Here is a 26,002-nt window from a genome sequence, read left to right as displayed (position 1 = left end):
TATTAATGGACTTGAGTTGAGTGTTCGGACCGAACATAGGAAGCCCAATCCATCAGGAGGCCTAAACAAATTCCTCCTCTAGGTCTCTGTTGTAGCCTCTATATAAAGTCTCGCATCCACCCATCCACGGGTTGTTGGTTTTGGTTTCGGAGCCACCTCCTCCTCCCTTGCTAGGGCTGGCTCATCTTCTTCTCCTAGGCCGGCGACACACCTTCTCCTCTTAAGGTTGGCTCCACCTCCTCCTCCTAGGGCCGGCGCCACCTCTTCTTCTCCTTGGTGGTCGGCGCCTTGGAAAAGAAGGAGAAGAGTAGAAGGTGCCTCATCCTAGAGTTTCTCTTTGTGGTCGGAGATTTGGAAACAACGAGTGGAAGGGTGTTTGTTATCTTGGTAGATCGTTGCCCACACGACGTTCAAGAAGAGGAGAGGAATACAACAGAAGATCAAGAGGTCTTTGGTTACAAAGGAAAGGTACAACTAGTTCTTTGATTCCACTGCGTAATTAGTTTAGTTTTCTTTGTATCGATTTTGAATATCAACACAAGAGGCCAGCGATCTTGTACTTCGATCAAGGTGTGCTTTGATCTGTCAAGAACTTACTTGATTGACCAAACATATGTCTGATCGAACACGCGGGTTGCTAGTAATAGTTCTGTACTTGTACAATTTTTGTATAGGAAAATTGAAACAGAACGGAATTCCAGCGCCTTCAAAAATAACCTTAGGGTTCCAACATTAACATATATAAAAAGCCGAAATAAATAATAGATATCATATTTGAACTCCTTGCAACCTTAAAAATCCATAGGAACTGAAATGGGTGCAATCGGAGCTTTCTAGGTCTACCAGTGTGTTTTGGTCAAAATCCACTGATGGACCTAGAGAGCTCCGATTGTATCCATTTTAGTTCCTATGGATTTCTGAGGTTGCAAGGAGTCCAACGGTGCTGTCCATTACATATTTTAGCATCTCCAAATGTTGAAATATTATTAAAAAATCAGCTAAAATATAAACTAATTCATATCAAACCCACATTGGGCCTGATATTAAATGATATCAGGCCCACGTGACTCTAAACTATAATTACATGAGATAGACTCCACTATATTGCTATGAAGAAGGAATTTTTTTAGCCATTACTTTTGTTGATGTGATTCTTGCTTTTTGAACTTAGCATTTAGTTACTACATAATTAGAGCATAGATATACTTTCCTTAGTCAACCATAAATTCAAGTATTATCTATATGCAGTTTGAAAATATAATGTTTTGCAAGAAAACATTTTTTTTATTGAAAAGGAGACACTTCGTCTGGTTGGATTCATTTCATAAGTTGTTTATTATATTTGCAGGTTAAAATTGAAGGAATTGTTGAAAATGTTTTTAAAGAGGAGTCTGAGCAATATTTCCATAGTTGTCCTCGAGGAAGTCAACTTAGAGCAATTGTCGGCAAGCATGTATATTCTATTTATCTTTATTTTTTATTAATTCATGGCAATAGAAAACTATATTGCCCAACATGAGCCTGATATGGAATGATATCAGGTCCATATTGGACCTGATATCATTCCATATCAGGCCCAACATGAATATTTTTAACGATTCTTGCTTATTATATTTTAAAATATCTGAAAAGTTAAAATAAATAATTGATAGTATATTTGAACTCCTTGTAACCTCGGAAATCCATAGGAACTGAAATAAATACAATCAGAGCTCTATAGGTCCATAAGTGTGTTTTGACCAAAATCCACTGATGGACCTATAGAGCTCTGATTGTACTCATTTCAGTTCCTATGAATTTCTGAGGTTGTAAGGAGTTCAAATATAGTATTCATTATTTATTTTGACTTTTCAGAGTTGTTACATGTAATAAGGAAGAATCGTCAAAAAAGGTCCACGTTGGACCTAATATGGAATGATAACAACTCTGAAAAGTTGAAATAATAATGAATATCATATTTGAACTCCTTACAATCTCAGAAATTCATAGGAACTGAAATTGGTGCAATCAGAGCTCTATAGGTCCATCAGTGGATTTTGGTCAAAACCTACTGATGGACCTATAGAGCTCTGATTGTACTTATTTCAGTTCCTATGGATTTCTGAGGTTGCAAGGAGTTCAAATATGCTATCCATTATTTATTTCAACTTTTTATAGATGTTAACATGCAAAATGGAAGAATCATAAAAAAAAACTCATGTTGGGCCTGATATGATTCCATATCAGGTCTAACGTAGGTTTTTTTTTATAATTCTTCCTTGTTACCTGTTAACAATGTTGATAAGCTGAAATAACTAATGAGTATCATATTTGAACTCTTTGAAACCTCAAAATCCACTGATAGACCTATAGAGCTCTGATTGTACCCATTTCAGTTCGTATGGATTTCTGAGGTTGTAAGGAGTTCAAATATGCTATCAATTATTTATTTTGACTTTTTCAAATGTATTAAAATGTTATTAAAAATGGATTAAATCTTATGTAATGTTATTCGTATGTTTTATATGCTTATAAAAAAAGAAAAGAGAAAAAAAAATGATAAAGAAAATAAAAATGATAGAAAAAATCATATTATTAAGAGGATAAAATAAGAATTACACTTGAAAAAATACATCATAAATAGTAAAATAACATATGTCTTTTAATAAATTTAAAATTTAAATAACATATGTCTTTTAATAAATTTAAAATTTTAGTTGTGCTGTTTGATAAATTATTGATTTATTAAAAAAATTTAATTTAGAATTCAAAATTTTAAAAATTTAAAATTAACGCTAGAGTAAACTTCATGCAAGAGGTCACGACTTTTTATATATATGTACATATATACCCCTCCAGCCCTCCTCTACCAGCAGCGAAGTGACCATTATTCATCCACAAAAGAGTGATTCGGGAAGAACTTTGTCTAGCGACAATCAACAGTCTGATTGACAGGACCTTATTGACACTTTGATAAATGAGGCACAATTATAATTTTCAAAACTGAAGGACCTTATTGCAGTATTTTGCTCAAGCCAAATAACATTAATAATCAGTCCTTTAAATATCCTACAAAGTTCCTGCATACGCAAAAGAGTCATCGACCTCCTCAGATTCATCATCAGCTACCATTTCTTTTTTAAATAACACTTTGAGGTAAGGAAGAAACTTTGGAAGCACAGGTAGATCCGCAAGATTCACAGTCATTAGATCGAACGCAATACATGTCTTCTGCATGTCTGCCTCATCAAAGACTGGGATTTTTGGATATCTCTGGCTAAAATGGGTGAGGATAACACGGTATGCATCCGCTGATGTGCCCACTCCAACAGCTTCCTTCGTTGTGCTATGGTTCCTCGCAATCGCTTCATCTTCCATGCTATCCTCAAATGTGGCCTGCAGTATTAACCATAGTAAGGTATGTAAGCATTAATCGGTTAGTCGAATATGGCATGGGCAACTTTAATGTGATACAGGATTTTCTGTATTCAGAAACCCAGCTAGATCACAATAAAATATGTTTAGTTTTAAGGATATTTAAGTCTACAAAGTTATTCTGTTAAAACAAATGCAGTATCCATATTCATGAGACCAGTTGCTAATGCGTGGAAAGAACAGCAGCATGCATTGCGAACACAAAGCTTACTACAGCGTTTAGTTCACAGCATGGAATGGACAAGGAATAGATTATTCTTCTAAAATGAAATAATAGGATTAGAATAAGAATATTACTTGGTTCTTCGAATAGAATGGATATCCCATTCCTGTGTTTGATTTGCAGGGATTGTATAATAGACAAGAAATAATTTCTACACGACCAAAATATTCCTACAATTAAAAATTGGCCATGTGAAATTCTCACACACCATATCAGAATTAGTTAAGCAATAATAAGAGGTAATTTCAATTCTACCAGAATTATTGAAAGCATCCAGTTCCTTTCAACGTTGAACACAGGAATATAAAAGCTATTCCATGAATGGAATAAATTTTTTAGTTGAATATTTAGAGACAGTGCCCTTTCCTCTGAGAAGGAATACAGAGCTGGACTACATTTTTCTAATACACAAGGCCTAATATTACTAATTAAGAACTATTTACCAGTACAAATGACTTAACAAACAGTTACGATAATCTTTAAATAGTTGCCTAAAATAGATTAATCCGTGCACATGAGTATGAATATGACCTAGATTTTGCAAAATACATGTGTTATTTCTAATAATTAAGCTATAATTCTCAATGGCAATTGATCGTAAAACATAGCCACATACCACGTGTATAGAATAAATATTTGGACAAGCTAATAGTTTGACAATATTATTTCATTTACAAAAGTTGATGTGTGTAATTATCAAAATTCTTAATATTAGTTAGAACATAAATCTTTAGGCCATATTTAGCAATTAGTTCTTCCATCTATAACCTTCTAACCATTACATACATCAAATCAATTTTTTAGTTCTGCAAGAGTAAAATATTAAACAAGATGAACTTGCAAAATCTCTGACCTCATGTATCAGTAGTGTTGCATCACGTGAAGCATCTATCAGTGCCTGACATGGTCTAGTATCACCTGAATATACTAGCTTCCATCCTGGAATAGTTTTTCCCATAATATTAAGCCTCTCTGCGGCCTTCAACACCACACCGAATGCCTGTGGACAGTGTACAACTGGCACGCTGTATAAGGCTTCCAGACCTGCTTCAGAGAGAAGTTCCTTCAGTCCCATTAAAATTGGCAGAGCAGCAGCAGTGTCAAGAGGACCACCAGGTCTCTTCCAATAGCTCTGCATTTTACTATTCGGAGCAAATAAACTAGATCCAAAGTGATGTAGTGCTACACTCTCTGCTGCTGAACTCACTCTGTCTTTATCTAAATTTTCAGGAGAGTGATCCTCACTAGAACCAAGAGAAGTCTCAAAGATATTCATTGAAGACTCCAAAGTGTGTCTGCAATCTAAGAATTGCATATCAAGATCTTCAAGTCTAGAATATGCATCCAGAAATCTCTTCAATGGTCTTGGCCCAATCACAAGCATAGGCTTGTGGGCTACATCCTTTAATAGTTGACCCCTGAGTGCTAGTATTCTAGCCAAACCAGTATGATGATCAGCATGGATATGGGAAATCCATATGCATTTCAAACCTTTTATAGCATCATCAGCACCTTTTATGCCAAACCTGGATTCAAAATAAACTATGTCAAACTCAAAGTTCATGTACAGCAACATTAAATTGCAGGGATAAATTATGCAACACTTGAGAGCTACCTTCTTTTGAGTTGTGCAAGAGTTCCTTCACCACAATCAAGAAGCAAACTTCCTTTTGAGAAAAGATTAACAAAAATAGAACTGACATTCCGGTACTTAGATGGTTGTGATGAACCAGTACCCAGGAGAACTATTTCCATGTCTTCCCTGTGTATATTTTCCAAGCAAGGTGGGATATCATGTTCATTTTTAGTATCATTCTTACATCTGCCATTCAAGTCAAGAATATTCCCCTCAGATGGATCTCTCCCTTGCCTTTCCATGTGAACATTGTTAATTGAAGAACTTTCATTCAGCCATGGCTCTTCCACCATAATACGATCACTATCCTTCGGAGCATTAACTTTAATTTTTGCAGGCCTTGCCCAAAACTGGCTAATATTCTTAGAAATATCCACTACTTCAGGAGCTTCTGCAAGAAGTTGAGCAATAAATTCTTCATGACTGGATGCGGCTGGGATTGCAGATCTGTCCAATCCCAGTTGCGAGTATGGACGCAAATGGAACTGCAAAAAGAATGTAATATCATGTGTGATACTCTTCCAATAACAAAATTCTATCAGATCTAATTCAATGCAAAATCCTGAAGCACCAAGTTTGCCTAATTTAGAACCTCAACTGCTACATATTACTAATTCTACAAGTGCCAAGCCTGCCTAATTTTAAGCCCAAAGAGAAAAATTACTGATTAAAAATTCATCATCATCATCAAGTCATGCAAGTTACAATTGTTTAGTATCAGATGCATGAATTTTATCCCACCATTAAAGTCTTTAGAAGGCATATCTCCCTATTAATATTGAGATTGATCACTTTGTATTACATTACCTACCTAGAGCTATCTTTGGTCTCCAATATATCCCTTGCACCTCCAACTGAAACTGATCTAACTCGCCCGACTATAGAATTTATCGGTTGCCTAATTTTAAGTGAAAAATGCAAAATTTGTATGATTCTCGAGTCTCAACCAAAAGTGTCAAGTTAGCTGATTTCATAAAGAATCATAAAGTTCTAGAACCAATAGTAAAGAACTTGACAGAGTAAGAGGGGAGTATATACGATAAGAATCTTAGCCAAGAAAGAAGCATAATGAGAAAATCATATCAAGAATTTCAATGAAAATGTACAGAAATTTGGTTGCATACAAATTTCTGATAACCAATGACAAAATTTTCAATAGTTCTAGAATCAAAATGACTTGACAACACTAAGCTAGGATTGCATGAAAATAGTAAGTCTCAAGATGAGAGATAATCCACTTGGAGGAAAGGAGAGATCCTTAGAGAAGTCCACTTGTATAAAAGTGCATAGTACAATATCAAATCCTAGTTATGGAGGTTAGTGGCGAATGTAGGTACTGGCGTACTGCAGAACCACTGTACATATCCTAATATTTGCATTATGATGATTATTTCTTTCTAGTATTTACATAACCACTATTGCATGGGTTATGAATTACCTAAATTGAACAAGATACTGCAACTGTTGTATCAATATCCAGACACAGGTTGTTGAATTGCTAGCACTTGGTTAGATTAAATATACATGTTCCAAAAGTGCTTCAATCTGAGTAATTATAACTTCTTAGAAAAAATTATAATATTGCTTGGAATATTAATTTAAGAAAAAATTTCAACATGCATTTCCCAAAAATTATCTGTTTTTTTTCCATTCCTTATCAATACCCCCAAAACTTTCCATTCCTTATCTAGAGAGACAACCAAGTGCACGAAGCTCCTGTCAATGCGGAGTTATGTACAAGTTTATCAGTATATGCAGAATGAAAAATCACCAAAAATATTGGATTAAAATTGATAAAGATATGCATAGATGCAATATTGCAGCATACCTTAAGCAAATTCTCAGCCAGAATGCTTCTACAAGGAGTTGAAGAAAAATCCTGGTAAGAAAATCCAAGAACTCAATCTGAGCATACTGAAAGCGGTGATAAAAAAAAGTAGAGGATAATTTCTGCTAATCTGTTAAAAACAACCTGACAATGCCCACTAGACTGTAAACAAAGGTCATCAGTCTGACGACTAGACCAACATCCAGGAGCTGGAAAGAACTGAGGGCACAAGTAGTTAAGCTGTGATGAAATTCGTGAACTAGATTTCAAGATAGGAATTTCCATATTGCTCCTATAGAGAATAATAAGTTACAAGTTAAATAATACAATTTAGTAGACTATGCAGTACGAGAACTATACAATTATCAAATAGAATACTCCATATACAACTAAGTACAAAATAGTTGTAGCATGAACAAGAATACAGGTTTGGATAGTGGATCTGGTACCATATCAAATGTTTGTTACAAGTTTACACAGCCCTTATAAATAAGGCAATATTCTCACAGAATAAATGTAATAGAGAATGTTAATTATGAATTTAAGAACAAAACAAATATTTTTATACCATTCTGGTCAAGGAGTTATTTTCTCTAGGCTTACTTCATTTCAATTCAAATTGACATGAAACAGAAAATGAAACATTTCATCTTCCATTGTTTTCTACAAAAAGCAATGATCATTTACTCCACCCTCATCAGCAACTCCAAGTTTAGATGGTATAAATGTGACTAAAGACAGGGCTGAAGATGCTGACAGTGATAAATGGGAAGTAAGAAGAAGAAAAATTTTTCATGGAAAACTACTAGTCAAATATAGTTTTCGGTCAAACAACACTCAATACCCTCCAAGTCTCCACACAGAAAAACTTGTTCTTTTTTTATCACCCTCGCATGTTGACTCCACTGTCGCCAACGACTCTAACTATCCTCACAATAAGATTTCTTCTACATTGACATTGACCCTATGGCTCCACTCTCTGACCTCTCTACTTCTATTATGTAATAGAAGATTGCCTTGTCTTCCAATAATAGGTTGGGTTTAATTTCAAATGACTTTAGTTTATTTTGATTAGTTGGGTTTAATTTTAATGGGTTCCATAATTTTCTTTCTTTTATCAAAATCATATAAAATGAATCAACACAATTCTTTTAGATTCTCTTTCATTTATATGATATGCATTAATATACATCTGAATTGTATTTTAGCAAATGATATTATGATGTCAGTTATGAATCAATCAAATCTAACAACTATGTCTCACATCAAGTCACTGGCATTTCCTGTGAACACACAAAGGGCAAGCTTATCTTTGTTGCTCAAATCAAACAATGCAAATTTTAAGGATGCAAAATTCTATGGGTAAACAAAATAAATAATCAGATAGTAAAATTCTTAAATGCTGATAGTTGTGAGATGGTATAGGGCATTGTTGGAGGGCTGACGCATTGATCACACTTGCCATTTAGATGGACTACATGAACCAAAAAAGGATAATAAAACCTGAAACAATACTTTTCAGTTTAGACACTATCTTGAAGTAGGCTCATACTTTCTGTTGATAGCTGCTTTCTTTCTTTTTCAAAAAAATCATATAACAGCACAATCAAAACATTTTTTTTTCAAAAAAGAGCACTATTAAGACATCTTACAATTCATGCCCAGCCATGACGTGTTGTGCATTACCAAATCTTGTCATCCACTGTTGATAATCGGCACTTTTTGTCACAGAAGCTGGACCCAGGTGAATTACACAATTCACAATTTTGTTATTTGCAGTTGACTGCTGGTCAAGATCACAGTAGTAACAATTAAGAGAGTCTGCAGAAAGTACTTCACGAAGATGAGAAGTTGTGGGGCAGTCAACAAGAAGTATGATTGGACCAGGGGTTGATGGGCCAAGAACATCACTAGGATGAACCTACAAAAGGTATTTAAGCAAACAAATTTATATTAAATATAAAAGGAAAAGAACAATTATATAAAATCAAAATAAAGTGGCAGGAAAATATATTATTGATGGTTGCAGGAAGCCAGAAAGTACTGGTGGTCTATGGAGAAGTACATGTATCAAAATTGAAAAAAAAAAATCAAACAAAGAAAAACAAGGTAAAATCAAGTTGGTTTGATTTAGAATTTGTAACAAATTCTTGAGTTATCAACCATAAAGTCGAGCTGATCTGACATGACAGAATTCCCAAGCTGCAGTTCACGATATTTTGGTCCAGGTCGTAGTCCAAGTGCTGAAGCTTTTACAGGATCAAATTTGCCTTTAATTTCAGGCAGTTCACAAGCATAAATCACAGAGATGTCACCTGGCTTCAGTTTTGATCCTGGGTTTTGAGAAATTCACACAATTAGATATCACTTCACTAAGGAAACTAAAAACTGAATTCCCAAACATATCATACCATTAGAATAGCTTGGATTCAGGGTAATTGCAGATATGCGCACAACCTCATCATCAATTATGGTAATCGGATCTTGAAATTTGTCAAACTCAGAGCTTGTCACCTTAGTTTCCTCTTTTAATTTTTCCCCGAAGCTATGTGCATGAACCACAGCAGCATTTGGTATGAATGAACGCATTGCATCAACTAAGTAATTAAGATCAGAAGACCCCCATATGTTGACCTGATACAAGATATAAATAGATGAAAATATCCTCCAAGGACAAAAAAAGTTGGAGAAGTTACCCAAGAAGTACATGTATTAGCTTAGTAGTCTAGATAAAAGAATGAAGAATTTGAAATGTATGACTCACTGACATTCCTTCTTCTCCTATGCCAGCTAAAGTGAGCAGAAGACCTATCAATAGATAGCCGACAACAATTGTCAGTATTTCTGTCATCCTAAAGAAACATTTGTTATAATATTCATAGGTTTCAGAAAAGGTTATTAGTATCAACTAAACAAATATGAAAATAGACCAAATCATTCAGATAAATTGCTGGGATCGAAATGACTGAAAATCAATTTAAAAACTACAAAATCTTTGAAAATGATTTTCTATATTTTAATTTGAAATAATTATATCACATCATTTCCAACAAATCTATCCTTTTCTTTTGATTGTATCAAATCTCCTATATATATCCCACTAAAAACTTCATCTTACTGCCATTGGCTTTACATTCACATAATCACATCTACCTAGGCCAAGTCCGAGGATCATAATTCAAAAGACACTTTTGTTCAGTGCTCGCCTCCACCTCTGCTGCAATGGTTGTCACCACTCTCAACAAACCTCTCAGTAGACACCCTAGCACAAGAGCTGAGTCAAGGGTACTTAATCTATGCCAAGATTGAAAACGGAATTCTTTTCCACCCCGACAATCATCACCCTTGACAATTCCCTTCTAGCTCCGCTCTATGTTCCTCACACTCCACCAAATCTGGGAACTATATTCACAGTAATAGCAAACTGAAGACTTGTAATCTGTCAATTAAAATAATACTGATCTTTCTGAAAATGAAGTTCAAATAACACAAATAGATAGAACTATACCTGGAAGTCCTCCTGCAGTTTCCGAGCAGACACGTGTGAAAAAAATATGATCTATCTGGGCAAAAGAGAAGAGAATCAAGATAGAAGGTTTGATTCTTAAACAAGTGAAATATTTGGATATGATATAAAAGTATTCTATTACTAAAATTTGTTGTTTCAAAATTTCTCAATTGACAACATAACAACAACAGCCAAGCCTTATCCCACTAGGTGGGGTTGGCTACTCAATTGACAACGTAAAAAATAAAAATAAAATCAAACAGCAGAAATGCAAAGATGTTGAGATTGTGAGGGCAAAAAGGAGAACTATCTTCACCAAACAAACACTAGTTATAGAACGTTGAACCACAAAGTAAAATATTCATGGGCATTCATACCTTTGATAACTTTATCTTGTGCTCCGTACAGAACCTCTGCAATCCCTGATAACCAGAGATATCCCATTAAGGAGGGGATGGATCACGGTAAGAAAAATAAAAAGAAACAAATGTGCAGAAAGTCACAAGAATTTGATCATGAACAATTTGTTCAATTAATAATTTCACTTGGCATTAAAATAGAAACCAGAAGGTAATAGAATCACGAGCAAGATTACTAGGATAAGAGAAGAAACTGATAATAACCATATACACAAAATTGTAGAAGAACTGAAACATCCCAATTGTGATTGAAAATAAGTGCAGCATTGTTAATATATAATAATAGAATTTGCACCATTTCAGAAGTCGTAGTGTATAAAATTATGTTATAGAGCTTTTTAAGAAATACAAAAAATTATAGGACCTGCTAAGTGTTGGGGTTGGAAAGTTACAAACAAAGTCCCACATTGAAAACACATGAGAAAGATCATAGGTTTATAAGGAAAAAATATCTCTATTGTATGAAGCCTTTTGGGTAAAGCTCAAAAACAAAATCATAAGGGCTTAGGCCCAAAGTAAACAACATCATACTATTGTAGAGATATCTAAATTCCTTTGGTCTTAACAATTGGTATTAGAGCTTGGACGGCTAGAAGGTCTAACCGCAGATGTATACAAGAGTTATGGTCTAATCGAGCCATGTGAGTAGAATATTGACCTCGAACAAAGAAAGTGGGGGCTCCCATGTTTAGATCAAGAGGACCAGACACCGGACAGGTGGATAGCCAGGCAGAGAAGCCCTAGTTGTAACTAAGCAAGGAAGACCTGGTAAGTCGGTTGGACTGAGGGGCATGGGAACCTAGTAGGTTGGGTGGACGGAGGGGTTGGAAGACCTAGTGGATCGATTGGATCGAAGGGCTGAAAGACCTGATGGGTCGAGGAACATACGTCAAACAAATAGACTTTCCGTTTGCGGGGGCCTTGTGATCCTTCGTTTGAAGGGGAGATTGTTGGGGTTGTAAGGTTGCAAACAAAGTCTCACATTAAAAACACATGGGAAAGATCATGCACTTATAAGGGAAAGATATCTCCATTGGTATAAAGCCTTTTGGATAAAACTCAAAAACAAAACCACGAGGGCTTAGGCCCAAAGTGAACAATATCATACCATTGCGAAGATATCTAAATTCCTTCGGTCTACACTAAGAAGAGCAAGACAAGCAAAACCACACCAATCATCAAGCATATCTATTTAAAATGATTTTTGTTATAACAAGCATGCTTGAAACTACAATAGCAATGTTCTCATTATCCAACTTAACACCTTAAGGTACAAGCTGAAAACATCCATGCACTACTTATTTCCACATTCCCAAAGACACCCTTTTCTTTGAAGAGAATTCACAGCATGTCAAGCTCCACTAAAATTGTTCGCTTTAAATTCAATTAAATGGTTAAGCCACATGTTCCACCACTTATGTGGGCTCACATCAATTTCTTTTTCCTTCTTGAGAACTGCATATTTATTAATGGTGTTTATCTTTCTCTTCAATCATTACGACTTGAGCTAAGCACTTTACTATTTCATGAATCTCATAGTACTGGATAAACCATAAGAACTTTGATATTCTATCATTTAAGTCAAAATAATCATTCAACAAATCCAAAGCCCAGACTTCTCAACTACTTGCTATAGTTGCAGTCTGATTCTGGTCTTATTACCTGATTCTTTCAACTATCATAAATTGAATGAGACACATTATATGAGCAAGTTTTCAGTTATAAAATTCCTTTTACCTTCTAAGTAGAAGTATCCTTTTTAATTGTTATCATTATCATCCTTACCTGTTATAAGATCTCCCAAATTATTATTAACTTAAGGACTAGAAGCACGAATTGGTTTAATTCTTACATTTAAGCTAATCATACCTCCCCAGCATTGAAGATGAACCTTTGTTTGTCAAAGAACAACAAGACTGATGGCGAAGTATCTTGTGTGTCCATGCCAGTTCCCAAGATCTATGATAAAAAGCACCACACATATGCAACTAATTTCAGAAGAGTTGGCTATCAATAAAAAGAGAGTAAACAAACTTCCAATCATCAAAAGAGACTTAAAAGTAACATGGATATACATTATATTTGTAAAATAGTATATCTCAGTAAGGAGGTGATACATAGTTCCATACTTCCATGCATGACAAAGTACACATTTTTTTCTCTCAGGTTCAAAAGGCATATACAAGCAATATGCAGTAGACTGTAGACCCACTGCATAGTGCATATACAATATGTGGAGGCATATATAATATTTTTAAAAATATATATATTGATGAAAATGAGAAACATGCATACAATGAAGTATATTTCTTTAACCCATCCAATTCAGACCAGATGGAAAATAATATTTCAATCACTACGCAAAACACACAAAATATACCAATCAATATTAATCTACAACATAATATCATATATATGTAATTTGAATATAATCAGCACCTAAAATGTTTATCACTTACAAAACAATCCTGTAAGCCAACACACAATTTACAAGCCGTCAAATAGGGTATCACAGGGTTTAAAGTTAAGATGGCTCAATGTAAATTGATTCAAATGGACAAAATAAAAACTTTAAACAACAGAGGTACACTGCAATTGCAGCCACTATGGATTCCTCTTGAAAATTCGGTTACACAACCGCATAAGGGGTCTAAAAGAGGGATTTAACCTAGAGTCAAAAGCAATAGTTTGAGACAACCTAGCTGTCATGGACAGAAAAAAGATACGAAAAAAATGGATTTTTTACCTGAACGTAGCAAATTGTGTTAATAGGATTCAACTTCCGGACCTTCAGTTGAAGGTTCTTTGGTTTATCGATCTTGTCCCTCCCCTCCGCACGCCTCTTGTTAAACTCTAACGTTTCTTTCTTCTCCTCCATCTCCGGCCTTTTCCCCTGGTTTCTCTGTTCGCTTAGCGTGCTCGCCCACCGCCTCTGGTTGAGAACTCCGCCGCTGCCTTGGCCACGTCCTCTACCGGAGGTCCTTCTCCTAATGCCTCCACCAGAGTTACTTCTACCCCTGGAATCCGAACTGGAGAGGACAGGGAGAGGGAGATGTGACTTCTTCAGGAGCGGCGGTTTGGGATTGGAGAAGAAGGACCTAGCAAAAGTGGAACCAAAGAAGGAAGCTTTGGGGAGAGGGAAGAGGAGCTTGAAGCTTGAAAAATGTAGCATTGCAGTCCGTTGCACCACCGCCCCCCTCCTGTTTTAAGGAATTGGAATTTTTAGGGTTTTAAGAGCGAGAAGGCGGGGCATGCCATGTTGCAAAGAGTCCACCAATCGGGCGCTGATGGGTAATATGGTCATTTGGATCATGTGAAACAGAATCTATTGTTGCGCAAAAATAAATAAATAAATAAAAATACTTTACAAATAATTCGGCAAATGTACTTATCACTAGGGCGGTAAATAAATAAGTCAAATCAAGTCAAGTCAAGTCCAATTTTAGGGTGTTCAAATTTTTTTAATAAGGTAATTAAGCCGAGCTGAGCTAAGCTTAAAATGAATCAAGCTTTTGAAATGAATGTTCAAGCTTGGTTTGATTTATTTTTTATGAGCTTGAGCTTGTTTGAAACTTGACTTTAGCTTGGTTCGTTTAGATGTTATCAAGCTCTCAATTCAAGTTTGGTTTGAGCTTGGTTCGAGCTTAGTTCATTTAGATGTTATCAATTTCTCAATTTAAACTGGTTTGATTATTTGAAACTTTTAGTTATTTTAATAATTATTGAGTTTGATAATTTAAATTTATTTATTTTATTTTATTATTTATTTAGCATATTGAAAAGAATTTTATTAATAAATATGGTTCGTAAACATTGTTCATGAACATTGTAATGAGCGGTTCAAGCTTATTTGTTTAATTAACCTGATGTATATTGAACGAACATAAACAAGCTCTTACCAAACCGATCACTAAACTTGTTCATGAATGTTTGATTCATTTACAGCCCTACTTATCACACGCACAATTTTGAAGCCGCAGTCTAGCCGCCTAATTTTGTTTAACAATTTTTTTTTGTCGTGGAAAAAGATATTTCAGAAAATAAAGATATGTTTTAATAAAATATAAAAATTAGATGTGTGTTTTAACTATTTTTTAAAGTTGGATAACTAATATATAGTAAATTGCCCATAAATACACTAATCAACTCTACTTGTCATTGGCATTATTATTTTTTTTTATTTATATAATTTTTTGCCACTTTTTTTATCTCAGCTAATAAATTGTTTTCTCCCAGATAGACTAAGTATAGGGACAATTATTTTATAAGTGAAATATGAGTTTAATGCTATTGTTGTCTTCCCTCAGATAATGAAAAGGAGAAAGGAATTTCATAAAAATAAATAAATGAAAATGATCTTTTCTTTAATTACCTTACCCAATGCAATACAGTAGATAAAGTGGGTCGGGCATTTGACCCACTTTATCGCTTTTCTAAAGAAAAAAAATCACCAATTACCAAAGGCAACCATGGGTCTACCACATCAATGCAGCGTTAGGCGCCTTCACATTCTTATGTTCACATAACTCGTTTTTTTGGCTTGAAATTGCAATTAAGATACAAGTACATTACTTTTAACATCTACAATATCTTAATTCAACATTGACCACTTGAGATCATTCAAGCCATAATCTAAGCTCTAAAATCAAGTTGAGGTTGGTGCACATCACTGGAGCTTGAGCTCGACCATCCTTGTGTTTAGGACAGCAACCCGATAGCCACCACGTTAGCTCCAGATACATAGCAAGTCATTCATATTCCCGAGGCAAATGTGAGATGAACAGATACATACTAATTTTGGAGCAAAAATGTATAATTCAGGGTCCAGGAGGGCCGGCCAATTGTGCCTATAACCAGCTTCATGACAAAAATTCAATGAATCAACATCACCATAAAGGACCCATTTTTCTTGCCCAACAACAAGAACCTCCCTTGAATAATCACCATTTGATATTGTAAGAACTAGAGCAATGATTTTGATTCCTCCAAACGAGGCAGCAAACCACCCAATTCATAGTTTCAAGTTCTTCCACATGTAAAAGCCCGGAGGGGGGCATGGGGGAGCAATCACGATAACAGACTAATATTTTCCACAACAAACATACCAGAGCTCTTCTGATTTACGCTGCACAAACAGTCGGTGATATCCCTCTCCAGGTTTCCCATCGTGAACTATGTTACCAATAAGATCATATTTTGAACGCAATTTCTAGTCCTTTTGGCGGAGGTAATGGAATGTAATCTTTCAACTCCAGATTCTTCACAGGGAAGTTAACTGAACAATAAAATTATCCACAATCATATATCGCTTTGGAAAAGGTAATATATCTCAAACTGAAGGGGGTTAGGATACCAAGTGTAGGGTTCTTTTCCATGAAGAAGTTATTTCTTGTAAATCGACGCATGTGAAGAATGACATACTTTGGCAGCTGTGTGACCCTATATCTCATCCTAGCAATGCAAGGCCGGACAATCTCTGTGATGGTCTCCCCATCAAACTTTTTCAATATATTGAATAGGGGAACCTACAAAAAACAAATGCCAGATTAGTTTTCCTTTATTGGCCAGTATAGATATTTCAAAGCCAAAAGTCTTCCATTCTTGCAACTGCCAGTGTATTGGTATGCAAAAAAAGCCTACTGTAACTGAATACTCCATTTAAATTTCTGCAATAATCTTGTTGAACTAACAATTCCAACGTAGAAATTAGAGGGTACCTATCCCAACTTAAAGTCTATAATGACTGTACTACATGTCCACTATTCTCAATACTACTACAATAACAACCAAACCTTATCCTGGGTCTTCTTTTCTCAATATCGACTGAAATTTGTAAAGAATCAACAAGAGTTCAGTAGCTAAACTGACCCAATAAGAGGAAGAGGGGAGACAAACAGGGGAAAAGAACCAAAAAGGATTCACTTACTAACCAAGTCTAGCATAAAATGAAATACTAGATCTAGGAAAAACATAAAACTTAATAGATTAGCCATAAAGATTACTCAGTCTTGTACAAAAGCTCAACTAGGTTCAAGAGAATGGAAGCCAGCAGTGCATATTAAAAACATGTGGAATAACTTGCTGATTAAAACTATTATACTTGGAAGTAGCAAAAATATATATGAATGCATAGAAAAGTTGCTGTAGAAAAAATATATATTAATTGCAACATTTCAATGACCTACATTGCTAATTAGAATAGTACAACAGAAGATATTTTCATCCAAATAATCATTCTTCATCAAAGGAAAAAAAAAAAGCTGAAAAATCAACAAAATATGCACTCCTCAAAATACAGAATTAGGTTTCATAGTCAGAAGGTCTGCAACCTTGGCTATAAGTTGCAATCACTGATATGAATATAAAAGATTCTCACATATATGAATAAAGGATTGATACCTGACGGATAATGTTTTTCTCCATCACATCCTTAAACAGGGGAGGTGGCGGAAGATCAAGGCCAAGCATTAGGAATGACACTTTAGATGTTTCCCTAACAATATTGTCATCTGATACCCCACCCTCCATAACACTATTTTTATTTTTCTCATCTTCATTATCCAGTTTATCGACAAGAGATTTATTTGGGGTCTCTTTTACAACCTCCAATTCACCCTGCAACACTAAGTAACCAACATCAAAAACAGGAGTCAAACATACAAATGATTAACAGCGTGAAAGGGAAAATACCTGGAAGCAATCATAAATGATGCTCCGATCCTTTTTCTTTGAGTGTCTAAGTTGTGCATGCAGTGTATTCAATAGCCAGGACATAAATTCAACAGGATCTGATTGAACAACTATTTGGAATCGCTTGTTACTAGCCTTCATGACAGCCTGGGGACTGACCTGAAAAGGAATGATCAATATGGATTGCTGGCTCCAACCAAAACAATAACATAAAGAAACAAGTCAATCAGAAACTAACCTGTCCTTTAAAGTTCCTTGCATGCCAAACTTTTCGTGTAAGTTCTCCAAAGCGATGAACAAGTGGAGATTTGCTGTGCTTATATTTTTCAGGGATTAGGAAAATGTTCCTCAGGGGAGTCACTCTCATCAAGGACTGAATTGTGACGTTGACATAATCAGTGTCCTTAATATTGTTGAGACCCACCTAATAACAAGGGAAAAAATTCTCAAGTTCAAGATAGCAAACAAAATAATTCTCAAGAAAAGAGAATAATTGAACAGCAGAAGAGTCAATATTACAAACTATTTTTCCGTGGAATGTATACATCATCCAGCAAAAGAAAAAGAAACCTAGTAATTAGCACGAATGATAGTCATTGTCAATCAAGAATATAAAAGCCCCAGAATTCCCTCATGGTAACATACAAGCTAGACATATATTTATTGACTAACTCTATTGAAGACTCTTTCAGTTTATCTATTCCATTCAACTCAAAAGGTATCAAGTAACTAGCAGAAGAACTAGTCTATTACATAATTAAAAACATATTTTCAGAAAAGCTTGTATCAGCCATAAAGCATGTAGGCAGGTGGAACATACCATTCCAGGTAGATGGTTAGAACCATCCAGTGCTCTTGACCATTGTCTGTTTTCATCCAGATGCAGAACTTGTTCCCTAGAAAACCTGAATAAAACAAGTGTGAAGTTGGTCCGAGTAAAAAAGCTTTCATTCTGAATGAGAAAAAGACAACATTGACAGAAACAATATAATCAAGTTATCATAAGTATCAAACAAATCAGAGAACTATGAAGAACTACATTTGAATGCTTCGGTTATACAAATCACATCCCCTTTTGTCAAATTAATAACAATTCTTGGCCAGTGGCACATTGGTATCTATTGTTTCTGAAATTTCTTGGTTATGTTACAAAGCATTCCCAATGGATATAAAAAAATTGTATGAATTGCCAATTTACCTTGGGAAAAAACTTATCTGGGAGAAATATCCTATCATGGGAAGTCCTGTTTCATGTGGATTGACATTTCTCATTCTCGTGTTAACTACAAGAACGAAGATCACTTTGCCAAGGTGACCAAATGTCCAAAGGGCCTTTTGCCTAACCATAATATAAGCCATAACATATGTATTATGTTCCTAGAAAAATTGTTCTGACACTACTAACTGCTATTTTCAGTCATCATAAAACCAAGAAAAAAATGACACACTCACAGAAAAAGAAATAAAGAAAAGAATCGACCTACATGAGAAGGTGTTTCCTCACCATTAGTTAGTCATATATACTTCTACCTTGAGTGTTCTGGTTCCAACTCCAGTATATGAAAACTATAGCGTAACTACTTACTCGAACAATACCGAAAGATGAGGCATGCCAATCATTCTGAAATAAATAAAGATTAAGTATGTTGAACATACTTTGTCTTGTTACAACTTACATCAGAGGAAGAGTAGAAAAACTGGATATAATACCACATTACCTTGGATTTAAAACATGCCGAATATCATCAAGTGATGAATCGTCGATTTCATATCCATCAGGAAGGCAGAAAACTTTCTCGGTTTGGAGATTGATGTATATATGGTGACCTACTTCAAGACTGTGTATATGCATGAGAGTTCAAGCCTCATCCTTGGTAGTACTTTCCACAAACCAAGCATGCATATACATTTAAGTTTGAGAGAGATGGAACAAAACTTCTCAAAGTCAAAGTCCAAAACCTACAATAAGTAAATAACAAAGATTAAAAGAGTGCAATAAAGAAAATGAATCTCCATGAGTCTTCTCTTCTCTCCTATTTGATCCATCCACGGATAGAAGATTTGGGCTCAACTTAATTCCATATATCCTTCTTCTTTTACTTGAGGTCTAGTCTTGTTTTTATTTTCTCTTTCCTCTATCTTCTCTCATTATGCAAACTCGATTAGTAAGTCTGACTAAATCAAGAAGTCAAAAAAAAAAAGGTCAGGTGAACAGGGAAAAGATAAAGGTATGTGCATAAGCCAAAATCTGATCAAAAATATCTTTGACATTGTTGCTTAATTCTAATCTCTTTGCCTCAGAAATTAAGACCCTCTAGTCGGCAGGGGGAGTTGTTTGCTAATGAAGGGTGCATATAAACTTGATCGGTGAACTAGTATAGTTTGGATTTGAGCATTTGGGGTCAGTAGTTGAGTCTGGAAACTTAAATTTTTCCTAATTAAATTAACTTGATAAAGAATATATACAATAAGGTATCTACAAGCGCAAGAGCTATTGAGTGTCTCAAACAATTTTCTTATAAGCTCACATCAGGAGTTAGCTCTTAGTTTAAGTTAGTCCTAATTGAACTTGCACACCATATTCAAGATGGCATGTCATTTGCAGATAAAATATGTCTAATTGATGAGTGTAAATAAATTAAATTTGAAGCGTTAACTGTGGAGAAAAAAATCTAAAAATGAAATATTTTAAGTTAGATATAACAAAATTAAAATTTTGGAATATAATTTCATTGATAAGAAAACAAGGGGATAGCTAAGATGGATGGGCATAAATTTTATGTACAATAACAACAACAAAAACCACCAAGCCTTATCCCACTAGGTGGGGTCGGCAATATGGATCCTTTTATGCCATTGAGCTCTATCTCCTACTATATCATCGTCTATACTTAAATTAATTTTATCTTATTTTACTATTGCTAACCAAGTCTTTTTTAGTCTTCTTCTTCCCCGTTTGATATGCGTATTTGTCATAATTTCACATCGCCTAATTGGAGCATTTATTAGTTGTCTACGTATATGTCTGTAAATGTGTCTCTCGGAGTTTTCCCTCAATAGATGCAACTCCAACTTTCTCTCTAATGCTCTCATTTTTTACTATCCTCGTATGTCCACACATCCACCTTAATATCCTCATCTCTGCAACTCTCATCTTCTACTCATGTGCTAGAGTCATAACTCAATATTCAGCTCCATATAACATAGCAGGTCTAACTGCGGTTTTATAGAATGAACATAAACTTTATGTAATAAAAGATGTAGATGCATTTGACAAGAAGATGTTAATGAAGATGGCATTAATAGTATAAAGAATGAGGTTGAAATGACGAGGAGCTAGTACAATCTTCTGTGATTTTTTGTGCCCCTTAGGCTAACACAAGAAATCAAATTGAACAAGTTGGGAATTGGATTGTTAACAAGAAACATAATTTAACATAACAAAAATGAGAATGCTAAGATATATGTTTGGAGTTGTAGCTCCGGTAAATAATAAAATGAGAAAAATAGGTTGAGATGATTTGGATGTGTGCAAAGGCAACAAATAAAGATGAGTAAATTGAATCATCCAAAAGCCACTCATGCACGTAGCGATTAATGAAAAGTTATGTTAACAATCACCCATCTCCTTGTGTGTCACAAGATAGTTAGTATTTGTAAGTTATTGTTGATAACTTTCTAGTGCACTAAACGAGGAAAGCTCATCGAATCTACATCCCAAGTTGATTGCAAACTCAATACAGTCAGTCTCTATAGTCATATTTTATGAAATAACAAAAATTCCATTGTGTATCTGCACTGGTCTTCCATCACAAACTCAGAAGAAGAGCTAGACCCAAAAGAAAATGATTCGTATTCATCGCTCTGAAGTTAAAATGCATAATCTGTTTTTGGATTTTAATCTAATCACTCTAGAGTAAAAAGTTTTGTAGCTCTATAAACATATAACGGAATGTGCAAAATGTGGTCTATAGAAGAACCAGCTGAAAGATAACCTGGCGATTGACTGTATCGAGATAGGGGCAGTTCCTCCGACGCTCCACCTGGCGTTGACGTCTCACCGGTTCCATAAACCGACTACCATCCTTCTGATGCTCCTCTTCCTCTTCGTCGTCTCCTCCGCCCCATACTATTCGACCACCTCCATTCTCATTAGTCACACCGCGACCGTTCCCCAGATCATATCCTCCATTATCCCGACCATTCCACTTCTCTCTCCTGGCCATGACCTCCTCGCTATCGATGTGCTTATAGACAGCGAGGCCGGGGAGAGTCCCGCCGTCTCCTTCTTCGTCCTCTCCATCTTGGATCCGCATAGCCTCCGCCTTATCGTCGAACTCTTCTTCTAGCAATTTCCTCTACACCGGAGCGTCCATGGGCGTCGGAATAAACCGCGTCGCTTTCCGAAGCGAACCTTTTAAAACGGGGGCCGAGAGGAAACGGGAAGATCATAAAGAGTCTACTGGTCACGGCTATTGACACAATTCACAGATTCGGCTACAATCGTAATAGGATCCGATATGTCCTTGTTGGGCGGTGCGATTGAGACATGACTAATTTATGAGATTTTAAGGTTAAAATTTAATGTGTCTGGTCATATCTGTTTTTTTAGGGGTTGCTTGGTTTGTGGAAGGGAATGAGATTAGGAATGGGATTCATTGAAGTAAGAATGGGAATGAGGAGTTTTAAATTCGTGGACCCCACCATTCCCATTCCCCCATTTTACTTGGTAATGGCCAAATCCCATATTTGGGGGTTTGAATCCGTGGGCCCCACCATTCCCATTCCAAATATTAACATTCCAAACACTAACTTTCAATCCCTTTCCCATTCCTCATTTCCATTCCCTCCAACCAAGCACTCCATATCTTATCATTTATACTCATATCTATTAATCATTAATGATTTAACTCTTTAGAATGACAAAGATAATCATCTTTTTATCACACAATATCCGATATAAAATTATAGAGACGAAAACCACAATAAGACCTACTCAGAAACGAATTAAACCACGAAATCTAATCTCACTAAAAGCTTTATTTAATTTTTGGATTTTTTAAAATAATTTTTATTATCCTTAACTTATATATATTAATAAATAATAATATGTACATTTAAACAGCAATATAAATAAATAAATAATATTTTATAACAAATGCTAATATCAATATAATTATTAAAAAACTATTTTATCTTATTTCGAATCCTCGTGATTCTACATCAATTACTTATATATTAATTAATCAGCCATTTAAATCATCTTCCATGCTTATTTTTTAAATTATTTATTATATTTAATACTTCAAATTGATTATTTCTAGAAGTGATAACCTGGTCCATAAAAATTTTCTATGGATCATCAAAGATAACTCTCAAAAACACTCGTAATAGTATATTGATAACTAACATTTATAGTTTATCTACCACTGTAAGTTGCACATCCCTCACCTGGGGTAAGATTCTGTGTTTTACAGGTAGCTGCTCCTCCTAGTCCTCCTAAGGCAATCAACCTTCATAGTTCGTCCTTCATTATAGGTAGCCCATCCCTTACTAATTAGGTTTACAAGATATTGTGGTATACAGACAACCATTCCTCTAGATGTGGTCCTCCTAATCCCATCTAGGTTTACAAGACACAACACTACATTGCATGGTCATTCCGCCATAAATAGAGGATGTGCATGCCCCAATTTAGAATCAAATCATGATACTATGTGAATCATTCGTTCGCCTTTAGCTAGCATCGTGTATCTAGTTCTTCGGGTCGACTAATCCTAGAAATAACCGATTAGATTCATGAAAATTTTCTACCAACTATCAAGATAAATTTAAAAGTGCTCCCAATGAAGGATCCAATAGTCCAACAAAAATACTCTACAATACACTATAGCTAAGAATTGAATCGTGACTATACAAACTCTTCCGCTCCACCGTAGCCTATCTTCCATCCTTTAGATTCTATAAAATTTCATATCATACAATGTATATTAATTAACACTATTAAATAAATATACATAAATATAAATATTTGAAGAAGCTGAGAAAATTTTTCTCAGCTACTTTCTTTAATTTCCTCCCTCCATTTCTTCCCCATGAGATGGAAGGAAACAAAGCGTAGTAAAAATTCTCTGCAAGCTCTTATCATTACTTCTAGGAACCCAAAAGACCACCATCTTCACTCTAACTATATATAGCAAACAACACACGGATCACACTGAGTAATTGAATTGAGATCACACAAAGTACTATGATATACAATAACAACGTTCTCAAGGGGATCAATATCAACGTTCTTAGCAGGATTGGAGCTTCGGCATCTCACGTCCAACATGATGCATACTATCAGGAGCAATCAATCTTCATTCAGAGTGACTGCTAATGATACTGTGCATGCAGCAAGAACTGCAGAAGCTTCAACAATGCTCAGAACCTGCCACTCATGTATCTGTAAATTAGAAACTCCCCAGATAGCTTCCCTCGAAATCTCTTCCTACGTGCAAGATGAAGGAGAGCGGCATGAGGCAAAGTCCTCTACTCCTCAGGTCCTCAACAGTGCTCTCCTGATGCAATGGCAAAAACAGCTAGCCAATTAATACATATGAACATCTTCTCGGTGAGAATGAGGATTGAGAGTGAAAATGTGAAATAACACTCACAGTGGGAGGTTGCTTCATGTTCCCTGAAGTGCTGCTCAAGTATGGTGTGGTCAGAACCTACAAAGAATATACAAAGGATAGGGTAAGCGTAGTGAGAAGAGTTACTGAAGAATACAAAGAATACTTTAGTTTTTTCAAGTGTCATTTATTTATTTATTTTGAGAGAGATGAACTATACCTCAATTTGACTCTGTAAGAACCTGATGTAGCCAATTGCTTCTTGCAACACAGAGGCAGTATCAGTCTGTAAAATTCATCAAAACCAACAGTGTGAGAGCCCCAATTTCATGAGCAAGCAGAGTTAAGACTGAAAAATACATAGGAAAGGAAAGTATCCAATACCTTCCCAAAAGGGGAAACAATCTGATGAAGTGCAGTTATTCTGTCTCCCAATTTTTCCTTCCTCACCTACAATTAAAAAAGAAATCAGCTTGTTGTGCGCAGCTAATTAGCAAAAAGCTTCATATTTCCACTGGAGTTGCTAATTAAGCTGCACATTTTGATATCAACCATGATGTTTGATAGAAGGGAACCTTCAACGTGGAATGAGCTGCGAAGGAGCCTTGAATCTTAGCCCTCTTGAGAGCTCCACCAGTCGCTGTGCTGTTGCACTTGAGAATGGAGAATCTCAAACTATTAGAAAAGTAACAGACAAATAATATTGTTTTAAAAATCTTCTCAGAATTTTCTAACACTTCGATCTTCCTACCTCAGGTGAGCTATCAGCTGGTTTAATAGTGTTTGAGAACTCCAACAGGTTGCTGCGCACAGTGTTGGAGGAGACGGGAGGAGTCAAAACTTGATGACTCCATGAACACCTAGACGCTTGGACGATCACTTCACTGCTCCTGGGGCTCTGGATCATGTACCCACTTCCACAGGATTCATGCTTAGCACCTGTGCTTGCGTCTGCAATCTGATTTTCCCAACAGCTCTCTATAATTTTAGCATCATGCTTCTCATCTTCACCAGCATACGATCCTCCCCTGCAGCAATCAACTCCATCAAATATGTGTTAGAAAAATAACAAGAGATAAGAGATTTAGAGAGCTACAGCAAAAGTTGGCTCCACGAGAGTGGAGGAAATTGGCTATCATGGCAAGGAGTCATAGTGGTCGAAGAAGATGACGGAGGAAGGGAGCAATAGCTTTGCTCAATAGGCGGCCTCATCATCATAGGACTTCCCCCCATGATTTGGACTAGAGGACTTTGATGAAGCAATCCTCTATTCATCTCTACAACCTTAATCTCCTTCTGACCACCAGAAAGCATGGCCAAGTGAAGACGAATGTATCTCAGTGTATATAAAGTGGAAGTATTTTATTTAACTGGATCAACTCTCTCTAAATTACTAAAAACATAAATTCTCCTTTCCCTTTTAACACTTGCTTTTGCTTTATCACAGAGTACGACAGAAAGTTGGATGGTCTTTAATTCGTTTTAGTGTGGAAAAGACCAATAAGTATAGATTTACACTTACAGTCTCATGAAGAAACAAGTGTATAGAAAGAAGATGCCCTGGATCTAGATCCAACCACAAAACAACATATAAACTTGTCTATGATATCATATATATATATTATCATATTGCATGATCTACGTGCCCAGCAAATTCCCTTGATTTG

The 26,002-nt window shown here is 35.5% G+C and overlaps 2 protein-coding genes and 1 pseudogene across 2 annotated transcripts; all 3 read right to left on the bottom strand.

Moving 5' to 3' along the window:
* Positions 1–2,957: 2,957 nt before the first annotated feature.
* Positions 2,958–14,278, bottom strand: LOC121987861 (tRNase Z TRZ3, mitochondrial-like). The gene is made up of 13 exons (XM_042541578.1): positions 13,775–14,278; positions 12,898–12,987; positions 10,987–11,031; positions 10,610–10,664; positions 9,866–9,909; positions 9,513–9,735; positions 9,265–9,434; positions 8,754–9,022; positions 7,246–7,393; positions 7,102–7,152; positions 5,253–5,758; positions 4,491–5,163; positions 2,958–3,375 (listed from the first exon to the last, which is right to left on the bottom strand). The coding sequence occupies exons 1-13, from the start codon at positions 14,198–14,200 to the stop codon at positions 3,049–3,051; spliced, it is 3,027 nt and encodes a 1,008-aa protein (XP_042397512.1). The 5' UTR covers positions 14,201–14,278; the 3' UTR covers positions 2,958–3,048.
* Positions 14,279–15,408: 1,130 nt separating this feature from the next.
* Positions 15,409–22,170, bottom strand: LOC121987849 (annotated as a pseudogene).
* Positions 22,171–23,910: 1,740 nt separating this feature from the next.
* LOC121987839 (transcription factor bHLH68-like) lies at positions 23,911–25,780 on the bottom strand. The gene is made up of 7 exons (XM_042541561.1): positions 25,432–25,780; positions 25,087–25,363; positions 24,911–24,988; positions 24,720–24,785; positions 24,556–24,621; positions 24,378–24,434; positions 23,911–24,281 (listed from the first exon to the last, which is right to left on the bottom strand). Exons 1-7 carry the CDS (start codon positions 25,647–25,649, stop codon positions 24,174–24,176), a joined length of 870 nt encoding a protein of 289 aa, XP_042397495.1. The 5' UTR covers positions 25,650–25,780; the 3' UTR covers positions 23,911–24,173.
* Positions 25,781–26,002: the final 222 nt, after the last annotated feature.

The sequence above is a fragment of the Zingiber officinale genome, chromosome 1B, assembly GCF_018446385.1.
Source record: "Zingiber officinale cultivar Zhangliang chromosome 1B, Zo_v1.1, whole genome shotgun sequence".
Taxonomy (NCBI): Eukaryota; Viridiplantae; Streptophyta; class Magnoliopsida; order Zingiberales; family Zingiberaceae; genus Zingiber; species Zingiber officinale.
The sequence above is the reverse complement of the archived record's forward strand: the minus strand, read 5'-3'. Positions and strand labels throughout refer to the sequence as shown.